Below are 12802 nucleotides of genomic sequence, written 5' to 3' on the forward strand. Positions count from 1 at the left end.
TAAACTGAAAGAGAAATATACTCCTGCGAGGGAGATGGTGAAAAACGGCACAGAAAATAATAAAATGGCAATTCAAGTTACATTTAATCAACTCTCTGAGAGTTGGATATTTACTCCATTTAGTGTTGGTTTAACGCCCCAATATATCAACAACATGACCAGAGTAGTTTTAAAACAAAATGGTGGGTGGGACCATATAAAACGGCAAAATAGAGTTACATTTGACTCCGTAGGATGCGATGTTTTTTTTCTGTGTTAAACTAGAATGTTCTACTTATACTGCATATGTAAAGTGACCAGAATGTGACTACTATCATTAATTTATGTCCTGCGTGGGAGACATATAATCATCTATAAATCTTCTGTAGTTCTCCTCTAGTCTTCCTGTAGTCTGGTCAGGACACATGGAGCAGAAATTAGACATTAGGAAACAAAGATCCTATTCTAGAGAGAGAGAGAGAGAGAGAGAGGGGGGGACATGGAGGGAGAAAGAGAGGGAGAGGGGAGTATTAGAGAGGGGGACATGGAGGGAGAAAGAGAGGGAGAGGGGAGAATTAGAGAGGGGGACATGGAGGGAGAAAGAGAGGGAGAGGGGAGAATTAGAGAGGGGGACATGGAGGGAGAAAGAGAGGGAGAGGGGAGTATTAGAGAGGGGGACATGGAGGGAGAGGGGAGAATTAGAGAGGGGGACATGGAGGGAGAAAGAAAGGGAGAGGGGAGAATTAGAGAGGGGACATGGAGGGAGAAAGAGAGGGAGAGGGGAGTATTAGAGAGGGGACATGGAGGGAGAAAGAGAGGGAGAGGGGAGAATTAGAGAGGGGACATGGAGGGAGAAAGAGAGGGGACATGGAGGGAGAAGAGAGGGAGAGGGGAGTATTAGAGAGGGGACATGGAGGGAGAAAGAGAGGGAGAGGGGAGTATTAGAGAGGGGACATGGAGGGAGAAAGAGAGGGAGAGGGGAGTATTAGAGAGGGGGACATGGAGGGAGAAAGAGAGGGAGAGGGGAGTATTAGAGAGGGGACATGGAGGGAGAAAGAGAGGGAGAGGGGAGAATTAGAGAGGGGGAGGAGGCAGAGAAAGAGGTGGAGAATGAGAGAGGGAGCGAGAGAGAATGAGGTGGAAAATGTGAGACTAAGAGTAGCAGGCATCCCCACATGGATATATACTTAACCCAGTTTAAAGAACAGCCAACACCCATGAGGTTTCTCAGGTCCAAATCAGTCTCTGGTTAAGTTGAAAGGCAAGGTCCAGCAGACACTGGTCCTCAATGACTACGTTCATCTTGGAATTAGTCTCCATTGGTAGAGGAACGCAGTGTTCTGCTCCCAAATGGCACCCTAATCCCTATATAGGGTTGCACCCTAATCCCTATATAGGGTGCCATTTGGGACATAAACAGTGTCCATGGGAGGTTCTGTCTATACAGTACAACAGAGGGTGAGGAGAGGTTAGGGGGTCAATGGGAGAAGAAGAGGTGGACGTGTTGTTGAAAGGAAGAAGCTGGGATAGGAACAGACTAGTCATTTATAAAGGTGTGGGTTTGTAGAATGACAGTGTTGCAGTCAGGATGGCTGCAGAAATACATCAATGTATATTTATAACTGTTAGAAGTCCCTTTCTCGCTCTCGCCACTTTCTCTTGTTCTTCTCTCCCACCTCTCTCTCTCCATTTCTCACACACACACACACACACACACACACACACACACACACACACACACACACATACATACATACATACATACATACATACATACATACATACATACATACATACATACATACATACATACATACATACATACATACATACATACATACAAACAAACACACGCAACGCACAATATTGCAGGCAAACTAGGCTATACTGCAGAGAATGCATGTGGGAAGGAAAGGGAGAGAAAAGGAGAGACAGAGAGAGGCGGATGGAGAGAAAGACAGACAGAGAGAGAGAGAGAGAGAGAGAGAGAGAGAGAGAGAGAGAGAGAGAGAGAGAGAGAGAGAGAGAGAGAGACAGAGAGAGAGAGAGAGAGAGAGAGAGAGAGAGAGAGAGAGAGAGAGAGGCAGATGGAGGGAAAGACAGACAGAGAGAAAGTGAGACAGAGAGAAAAAAAGAGAGAGAGAGAGTGAGAGAGAGAGAGACAAAGACAGATGGAGGGACAGAATGTTACTGATTGTCCGCTTGACAATCTTTATTATTTAAACTATGTTAATATTGTAAATGAAATCACTTAATCTCCAAAGTATGCTTTGTCAATATGTACATTGTTACGTCATGCCAATAAAAGCAAATTGAATTGAGAGAGAGCGAGAGAAAGAGAGAGAGAGAGAGAGAGAGAGAGCGAGAGAGAGAGAGAGAGAGAGAGAGAGAGAGAGCGAGAGAGAGAAACCCTCTAGAATATCCCGGACGTTACTCTCGGAGGAGTTCCACCAGCATTGCTTCCTCACCAGATTGGATTGGAACCTACAGATGTTCAAGAGGGTAATGTTGAATGTGAAACTCTCCGAACCCTCCATAGTCTTTCTGATCATTTCAAAGTCGCTACTCCTTGAGTCACCATTTTAATGTTTGTGGAAAGATTGGAATTTAAATACTTATAGATTGCAATCATTAGTTTGTATGGAAATACTGTATATTCCATTTTGAAGCTGGAGGCTGTTCTGTGCTTTGTTGTATATTGTTGATTAGTTATGCTTGGAATCCTGGGCAGGCCTATATTTCTGACCACTAGGGGTCTCTATATGCAATCACTTCATTAATGGGGTGATGTTAAAAAACACAATGGAATGTAACAGATGTTGAAGGATGTGCACGTATTTGACAAACATGTAAAAAGGGAGGGGAAAATGTTCATCCAATTTGTACCCAGCTAGCCCATCACTGGAGTCTGGAAGGAGTCAGTAAGTTTGTTGCTTTAATAAACCCGGAAATGGGAGGGTTTTGGCTGTAACTTCTGAATGTGTGTGCTGAGCAATCTTATGTTTGGCACCTCTGTCCCCAACCCATACCCCAGCTCTGACCCCAACCCATACCCCAGCTCTGTCACTAACCCATACCCAGCTCTGTCCCTAACCCATACCCAGCTCTGTCCCCAACCCATACCAACCCATACCCCAGCTCTGTCCCCAACCCATACCCCAGCTCTGTCCCCAACCCATACCCCAGCTCTGTCCCCAACCCATACCAACCCATACCCCAGCTCTGTCCCTAACCCATATCCCAGCTCTGTCCACAACCCATACCCCAGCTCTGTCCCTAACCCATACCCCAGCTCTGTCCCTAACCCATACCCCAGCTCTGTCCCCAACACATACCCCAGCTCTGGCCCCAACCCATACCCCAGCTCTGACCCCAACCCATACCCCACCTCTGTCCCCAACCCATACCCCAGCTCTGTCACTAACCCATACCCCAGCTCTGTCCCTAACCCATACCCCAGCTCTGTCACTAACCCATACCCCAGCTCTGTCACTAACCCATACCCCAGCTCTGTCACTAACCCATACCCCAGCTCTGTCACTAACCCATACCCCAGCTCTGTCACTAACCCATACCCCAGCTCTGACCCCAACCCATACCCCAGCTCTGTCCCTAACCCATACCCCAGCTCTGTCACTAACCCATACCCCAGCTCTGTCACTAACCCATACCCCAGCTCTGTCACTAACCCATACCCCAGCTCTGACCCTAACCCATACCCCAGCTCTGTCCCTAACCCATACCCCAGCTCTGTCCCTAACCCATACCCCAGCTCCATCCCCAACCCATACCCCAGCTCCATCCCCAACCCATACCCCAGCTCTGACCCCAACCCATACCCCAGCTCTGTCCCTAACCCATACCCCAGCTCTGTCCCCAACCCATACCCCAGCTTTGACCCTAACCCATACCCCAGCTCTGACCCTAACCCATACCCCAGCTCTGTCCCCAACCCATACCCCAGCTCTGACCCTAACCCATACCCCAGCTCTGACCCTAACCCATACCCCAGCTCTGTCCCCAACCCATACCCCAGCTCTGACCCTAACCCATACCCCAGCTCTGTCCCTAACCCATACCCCAGCTCTGACCCCAACCCATACCCCAGCTCTGTCCCTAACCCATACCCCAGCTCTGTCCCTAACCCATACCCCAGCTCTGACCCTAACCCATACCCCAGCTCTGTCCCTAACCCATACCCCAGCTCTGACCCCAACCCATACCCCAGCTCTGTCCCTAACCCATACCCCAGCTCTGACCCCAACCCATACCCCAGCTCTGTCCCTAACCCATACCCCAGCTCTGACCCCAACCCATACCCCAGCTCTGACCCTAACCCATACCCCAGCTCTGACCCTAACCCATACCCCAGCTCTGTCCCCAACCCATACCCCAGCTCTGACCCCAACCCATACCCCAGCTCTGACCCCAACCCATACCCCAGCTCTGTCCCCAACCCATACCCCAGCTCTGACCCCAACCCATACCCCAGCTCTGACCCTAACCCATACCCCAGCACTGTCCCCAACCCATACCCCAGCTCTGACCCCAACCCATACCCCAGCTCTGACCCCAACCCATACCCCAGCTCTGTCCCCAACCCATACCCCAGCTCTGACCCCAACCCATACCCCAGCTCTGACCCCAACCCATACCCCAGCTCTGTCACTAACCCATACCCCAGCTCTGACCCCAACCCATACCCCAGCTCTGTCCCTAACCCATACCCCAGCTCTGACCCTAACCCATACCCCAGCTCTGACCCCATCCCATACCCCAGCTCTGACCCCAACCCATACCCCAGCTCTGACCCCAACCCATACCCCAGCTCTGTCCCCAACCCATACCCCAGCTCTGTCACCAACCCATACCCCAGCTCTGTCCCCAACCCATACCCCAGCTCTGACCCCAACCCATACCCCAGTTATGTCCAACCCATACCTCAGCTCTGACCCCAACCCATACCCCAGCTCTGTCTAAATATGGACTGCCACTACCACTACCACTCTGTGAGTTCCTCTAATTTAGGTACTGTAGTCCATACCCAAAATGAATTTAAACATAAAAACATTGTTTCCGTAAGAATATAGTATCCTATTAAATCTTGTAGTTGGATTAGACTGTCTACTAAACCCAAATGAACAAAATGCAAATGTAAAATGTAGTTTCAGTCACAATTTTAGTCTGACTAAACCACAGCGCATTGGAGAGGGTGATGGTTTGCGTGTGCGTGATGTAGTTTCCCTTACTCTAACAGAAACTATACTACGGCCAGTAAAATAATCCCAGATGCAGTACTGTTGGTTGATAGATGACATTGGATTCATCCAACGCATCAGCAAAACTGGGGTCATTATCAATTGTAGCCTACAGGGGTATTTGTTTTCATGTGTTTTCATGTGTTTTTAGGAGTATGTGTTTTTCAGGTGTTTTCAGGAGTATGTGTTTTAATGTGTTTTCAAGAGTATGTGTTTTCAGGAGTATATGTTTTCAGGTGTTTTCAGGAGTATGTTTTTTATTGTGTTTTCAAGAGTATGTGTTTTCATCAAAAGATTCCAACTCAGGTCGAAATAGGAGAACTTTGGATAGTAACTTATTCCTAGGTTGTGTTAGGAATATTCAAATCCGAGATGAAGATACTAGCATACATCATCCATTCCGGTGTATTTCAGTTCGGGCCTGTATCCAGAACATTATCTCCTCTATCATTGCTTTGGTCCCTGCAGTGGGCCTGATTTCTACTGTGCACTCTACTTCACTTCATGCTGGTGTACATTTGGTTTCCATTTACTATGAGATTTCCATTGCTATATATGGTATATTTCATTGTAAAACAATCTATGTGTCGTGCTTTACTAGCCTCTTGGCCAATAAACATCTATTCTAGGGCTGACTTGTATACTGGTGGGAACCGTTCACAGACGGACCTTTTACATGACACATTTAGTCTCTCACACCCAACTGGATACCCTACTGCACACCCCACTGCACACCCCACTGGACACCCCACTGGACACCCCACTGCACACCCCACTGCACACCCCACTGGACACCCTACTGGACACCCCACTGGACACCCTACTGGACATAGAAATAGAATGAGTAGAAGGGAAATTCCTATTCCAGTCAACATGCTGTGTGGATGGCCATATTAAGTTTACCCATGAGTGTAGCCCTGGATTCCAAATCAACCCGTAGCCCTTCCTCCCTAGGCACTCCTGTAGATCTGAAGGGATTGTATAGGTCGTAAGAAATATAGCAAAATTCAACCCAGTCTATCAGAAGACAAGGTGAAGCAAGTGCTATATTGTTTATACCTATCCAATCCCTTCAGATCAACCGGAGTACCTAGGGAAACTGGGCTATGAGTTGATTTTGATATTCAACATACCATTCAAATTGCAGTGGTCTGAGGGCCTTTTTTAAAAACATCTCTTTAACTTTGTGTGTTCTAGGGATTCTAATTCTATGACACTGCAATAAGTCAGGTCCCCTGGATCTTCATGCACATATTCTGAAACTGGCATTCATTTCTTTGTGTTCTTGGCAGCATATTGTCTCAGAACCCCTCAGCTTTACATTTACATTTTTACATTTTAGTCATTTAGCTCTTATCCAGAGCGACTTACAGTAGTGAATGCATACATTTTTTATTTTTTTTGTTCTGTGCTGGCCCCCCATGGGAATTGAACCCACAACCCTGGTGTTGCAAACACCATGATCTACCAACTGAGCTACAGGGAAGCTTTCTCAGATGCTGAGAAATGATTTGTGATAGATTGTGGATTGTGGATTTCCATATGGAAATGTTTGAATGTAGAAATCAAATCCTATTTCAAGGTGGATGCTTGGTGGCTTACTAAAGCAAAACTAACCACTCCTGAAGGAGAGCAACCAGTATCAGAGATCTCAAAGTCATATCAATAAACATTGAAATTGAGAGGAGAATTTTTCTTGCCAACTTTTTCAATCAATTAATAAATAAAACAGGCAGTGGAATGAAGTAGTTTGACAAAAAGTGTTCAATAGTCAGTAACATGTCTTTAAAATATAGCTAGAAATATATAGTTTTTATTTTCTAGAAACCTAGCAAACATGATGGTGGGAGTTAGCTAGCTACTCCCCCCCCCAGCAGTTTCAATTTAGCTAGCTATCTAGCTAACGTCAATGGCATTTATATAAACTATCAATCAGATGGTTAACTAGCAAATATATTCGTTTTCCCCTTTTATCTAAAGCTGCCTGATAAAGCTAGCCAGTTGATGGTAAAGCTAGGATGAATGTGAGGCCAGATAGCTAATGCAAAAGTGGGTGTCAATGCAATGGCTGGTCTGGAGTTTGTCTGAAATGTACCATTATATTTCACATAAGCAAACTAATGTCATGACTTTTCACCAAAAACTAGATGTACACAGATAAAAGAGACAATTACCTAGTAGATAGTTTTGGTTTTCTTTACCTCATCTTCTCTTGCTCATGTGGGTAGCTACTTCCTGATATTTGATTGATGGAAGAATCCAGCCAAAGGTTAGGCGGCTGTGATTTTGGCAGGAGTAAAATGTCCTGCCCCCAGAGCGCAAATCAAGATTTTACTTGCAAATCTCTTCCTACAAATTTACTAAACTTTTTACAATGTGGCAACAGTGACAGAACTCCAAGCGTGTGTGGACTCAAAATCTGCAAGGGTATTTAGGATTTACAGCAGAATATTTATAGTCGTAAATGAATTTGCAATAATTCCGAAAAAAATTATGCTTATTGAATGTATTTAAATGTCAAGTTACAAATTTGCGACCATTGTTAAATCTGTCACACATCATGATACAAGCAGCTTGCAAAATTAAATCAGACATTTGCGAATCGTAACCACAAAACTTGATTTGCGACCACGAAATGTTTCATACAAACTCACGTAGTTCTGTCATCATTATAATCATTTTTTTGTTTCCTCAACTTGCTCAACAGCCACACCATTCATTACCAGAGGTCTAGAACATAGGAAATGATTTGTACCAATTGTAATGCTCTTAGTTTTAGATATGTAAGTATATAATGTTGATTCGTACACAGAGCCCACTGGACATAGACGTCAGTTCAACGTCTAGTTTTGATGTTGAGGTTTCTACTAACGTGAATTCAACATGAAATCAACAAAAGGTCAACCATGTCATTGGCTTTAGGTTAAAAGTTAGGTGAAGGAAAGATGAAAAGCCCTTATGTTGATGACTTTTTGCAAATCCAGTCAGTTTTCCACATTGATTCAACATCATCACATTGATCTTTTGGGGTTGAAATAACATGAAACAATGTTGATTCAACCAGTTTTTGCCCAGCGGGAGGTATTTTTTTTAAGGCTAATGGTAGCCCATTAGTAAATAGAGAACAGTAAAGGACCAAGACAGCTGCCTTGCAGAACACCACACATTACCTGTTTTACATTAGACAAGCTTTCATTGAAGACCCTCTGTGTTCAATAAACCATTATTGCAGGTTCGCCCAAACCCTACCTCTAGTTTGGATGGTGAGTCCCAACAATCTCCCCTTTCAACTGAAGTGTGCACTCCTTTACTACTCCCCACAAATGTATAGGCATTGGATTAGTGTTGGCATGGGCTAGAGTGTCACGTTGGCATAAATGGTCAGGAGACAGGCACAGGAATGCGTTAATAGGGGTTTTTATTTACCCAAATCAGAGCATGCCGTGTAAAGGCACGGGGACAAAGACCAAACAAACACTATACAAAACATAGGGTTGAACCTCAAACAAAAGAGCGAGGAATAAATAGCACAAGTGCATAATGATTATCACAAGGGACGAGACTCATAATCATCTGCTCAATACATGTGGCACGAAAGCCAAAACATAGCACAGGTACCCACAGGACCAACTGACATTGGAACAATAATCAACAAGACAATGGTGAACCAAGGGCACACTTATACAATTACTAAATCGGGGAAAAGGGACCAGGTGTGTGTAATGACAGTTCCGGAGGGATCCGTGACATAGAGAAGGTTTCCACATACCAGTCATTTCCTTTTAAATCCATTAAGTGCATTGATCAAGTGCACACTTCAGGAGAGGTTTTTGGGACACACATCCAGAGTCAGGTCTAGCCTAACAGATGTAGAACTGAAACAAGGAGGTGAAGATATTTATGTTCTGAATCATTCAGATAGGAGGAACCTGCAACAGGTGACATGTACAAAACACTGTATGTATTCATAGAATAGGACAGCAACGTTTGAAACATTCATATCGTTCACAGACAGAGAGTTGGTCTGTGATATGTACAGTATACGTACCTTGAGTGGCTAGCGTCTTCAATTGTCACGCTCGTCAAAAGGAGTGGACCAAAGCGCAGCGTGGTAATTGTTCATCGTATAATTTACTTTACCTCAGAACACTACAAACCAAAAGAATAAACAATGACCGTCACGTCTTGTAGGCTTAACAAGCAGTACAAAAAAATAAGATCCTACAGGTGGGGGGGAAAGGCTGCCTAAGTATGATTCCTAATCGGAGACAACGATAGACAGCTGCCTCTGATTAGGAACCATACTCGGCTCAACACAAATAAATAGACACCATAGAATGCCCAACCCCACACCCTGACCTAACCACATAGAGAAACAAACCCTTTCTCTCAGGTCAGGGCGTGACACCAATAGCCTTTCAGGCATTGAGTACATACCAAATAGCACCCTATTCCCTATATAGTGCCCACAGGGCTCTGGTGAAAAGTAGTGCGTTACAGAGGGAATAGGGTGTCATTTGGGATGTAGACATTAAGTTTTTCATCGTTGAGATAGTACAGTGGAAAATAGTGAATTGACTTTGCTTACACTAATGGAAAACCCATGTGTTTTTTTACTCCCCCCCCCTTTTCCTACTTTTATACTGAAGGCTGGTGATTGGTTTTGTCGGAGGGCTCTGTGAAGAGGGATGTCTACTGTAATGTAAAGGCAATGCAGAAAAACAGGGTGGAAACGACCTATAAATGTTATAGTTAGCGTGGTGGAAACTACCTTCCAGAAGTAAATTGTTGGTTCTGGAAACCAGCCCATCAATCTCTATAGATATCCTGGTATTCCTGGACTAACAATACTCCAATGGAGAGTGAGAGAGTAAGAGTACTGTATGTATCAAGAATGTCAGAGTGAGAGAGCTGATCTAGGATCAGTTCCTTCGTGTCCAAATATTATCTTATTCATTAGAATCTACAAGTCCAAACTGATCCCAGAAAAGCGCTCTTACTCTGAGATGCTTAATGAATATGTTCGTATACACTTATTATTGTTTTTGAACATCAAAATTTTGGTCCAGAAATGTTCAGATAGCTACGTGTAAAGTTGTTACTATTTAACTACCCATTCTCTGTCAAGTTAAAAACATCGAGAAAACTAAACATTTCTCACAGATCTAAGGTTCAACGTTCTCTTCTCAAGCGTGGAAACAATGAAACGATATTGTAGTGGAAGAAATACTGATTCCTTCAATGAAACTAGAACAAAACAGGGTCATTCATATTTTATGCATCCCAAACGGTACCCTATTCAATATATAAGAAGTAGGGTGGCATTTAGGACGCAGCCCCAATTGTCCTCCCTATTGAGGGTGATATGATTATAGTACACATAATCTACTTCATGTGTTTTTCCAAACCCCCAGCCAGAACAGTTCTCTTTGCTCTTCACTGTGAGGGTACAGGCACTATCGAGGAATCAGGCCAATATGGTTTCACTGTGAGTGTACAAGCACTATCGAGGAATCAGGCCAATATGGTTTCACTGTGAGTGTACAGGCACTATCGAGGAATCAGGCCAATATGGTTTCACTGTGAGTGTACAGGCACTATCGAGGAATCAGGCCAATATGGTTTCACTGTGAGTGTACAGGCACTATCGAGGAACCAGGCCAATATGGTTTCACTGTGAGTGTGCAGGCACTATCGAGGAACCATGCCAACATGGTTTCACTGTGAGTGTACAGGCACTATCGAGGAATCAGGCCAATATGGTTTCACTGTGAGTGTACAAGCACTATCGAGGAATCAGGCCAATACGGTTTCACTGTGAGTGTACAGGCACTATCGAGGAATCAGGCCAATATGGTTTCACTGTGAGTGTACAGGCACTATCGGGGAATCAGGCCAATATGGTTTCACTGTGAGTGCACAGGCACTATCGAGGAACCAGGCCAATATAGTTTCACTGTGAGTGTACAGGCACTATCGAGGAACCATGCCAATATGGTTTCACTGTGAGTGTACAAGCACTATCGAGGAATCAGGCCAATACGGTTTCACTGTGAGTGTACAGGCACTATCGAGGAATCAGGCCAATATGGTTTCACTGTGAGTGTACAAGCACTATCGAGGAATCAGGCCAATATGGTTTCACTGTGAGTGTACAGGCACTATCGAGGAACCAGGCCAATATGGTTTCACTGTGAGGGCACAGGCACTATCGAGGAACCAGGCCAATATGGTTTCCATTTGGGCTGCTGCCTCTTTTGTTTTGAGGTACAGTGACATCCCTCAATGTCCCCAGCATTTCAACAACAGGCAAACAATATTTGCACACAGAATCCTTTGTCTTTTAGAGGAGGTAGCAGATAATACATTTAAGATAACAAAATGAATGGAAAAAGTTTAGAGTAACATTATATTAACAATAAGTCAATCATTTTGAAATGTAGCTAGCAATAACTTGAAAGATGAAACGATTTATACGGGTTCTTGACAAAAGCCAACAGTAACAAGGAAAAGTACTGGAAATATTTACCAAGCAAGTGTTTTCTTAACTGAATCTTTGCAGTGCTGTGTTTTGCAAAGAACTTCTAGGACATAAAAAAAACAGGAAAATAAGTAAGTCTGAAGGTTAGAATTTAGAATCCAGATTTAAATTCCTAATATAAAGGTCAGTAGACTCCCTCGCACCGGGCCGGACCAGACCAGACTAGACTGGACCAGACCAGACTAGACCAGACCAGACCAGACTAGACCGGACCAGACCAGACCAGACTAGACCGGACCAGACCAGACTAGACCGGACCAGACCAGACTAGACCAGACCAGACCAGACTAGACCGGACCAGACCAGACTACACCAGACCAGACCAGACTAGACCGGACCAGACCAGACTGGACCGGACCAGACCAGACCAGACTAGACCGGACCAGACCAGACTAGACCGGACCAGACCAGACTAGACCAGACCAGACCAGACCAGACTAGACCGGACCAGACCAGACTAGACCGGACCAGACCAGACCAGACCAGACCACTCTCTTTTACCAAGGCACTGCAGCCTGGCGTCTTGCTCTCCTCTTCAGACCCTAGTGGCTGGTTAGCTGGCTCGCTGGGATAAAAGTATTTCCTTAGATCTCCTTGTTTAGTCTGTGGATATTCACTGGGAAGGGGACAGAGGATGATAAAGGGACAGTTGGATGTGAGTTACAGACAGTAAGGAGTAATAGCTTACCTACATGAGCTGGGGCTGGGATAGGGGCAAGGGACATGTAAAGAGTTCCTGTAACTTTCCTATAGGGGCAAGGGACATATGAAGAGTTCCTGTAACTTTCCTATAGGGGCAAGGGACATATGAAGAGTTCCTGTAACTTACCTATAGAGGCTGGGATAGGGGCAAGGGACATATATAGAGTTCCTGTAACTTACCTACATGAGCTGGGTCTGGAGTAGGGGCAAGGGACATGTAAAGAGTTCCTATAACTTACCAATAGGGGCAAGGGACATATGAAGAGTTCCTGTAACTTACCTATAGCGGCTGGGATAGGGGCAAGGGACAAGGGGCAAGGGA

At 44.9% G+C, this 12802-nt stretch overlaps 1 protein-coding gene across 1 annotated transcript; it reads left to right on the forward strand.

The window, feature by feature from the left end:
- Positions 1 to 2978: 2978 nt before the first annotated feature.
- On the forward strand, positions 2979 to 4931 carry LOC115156477 (vegetative cell wall protein gp1). The gene has a single exon (XM_029703899.1). The coding sequence runs from the start codon at positions 2979 to 2981 to the stop codon at positions 4929 to 4931; it is 1953 nt and encodes a 650-aa protein (XP_029559759.1).
- Positions 4932 to 12802: the final 7871 nt, after the last annotated feature.

This window comes from Salmo trutta, chromosome 21, assembly GCF_901001165.1.
Source record: "Salmo trutta chromosome 21, fSalTru1.1, whole genome shotgun sequence".
In the NCBI taxonomy this organism is placed as follows: domain Eukaryota; kingdom Metazoa; phylum Chordata; class Actinopteri; order Salmoniformes; family Salmonidae; genus Salmo; species Salmo trutta.

Excerpts from the sequence above, each read along its gene's own strand:
- LOC115156477 (XM_029703899.1), top strand. The coding sequence starts at position 2,979 with ATGTTTGGCACCTCTGTCCCCAACCCATACCCCAGCTCTGACCCCAAC.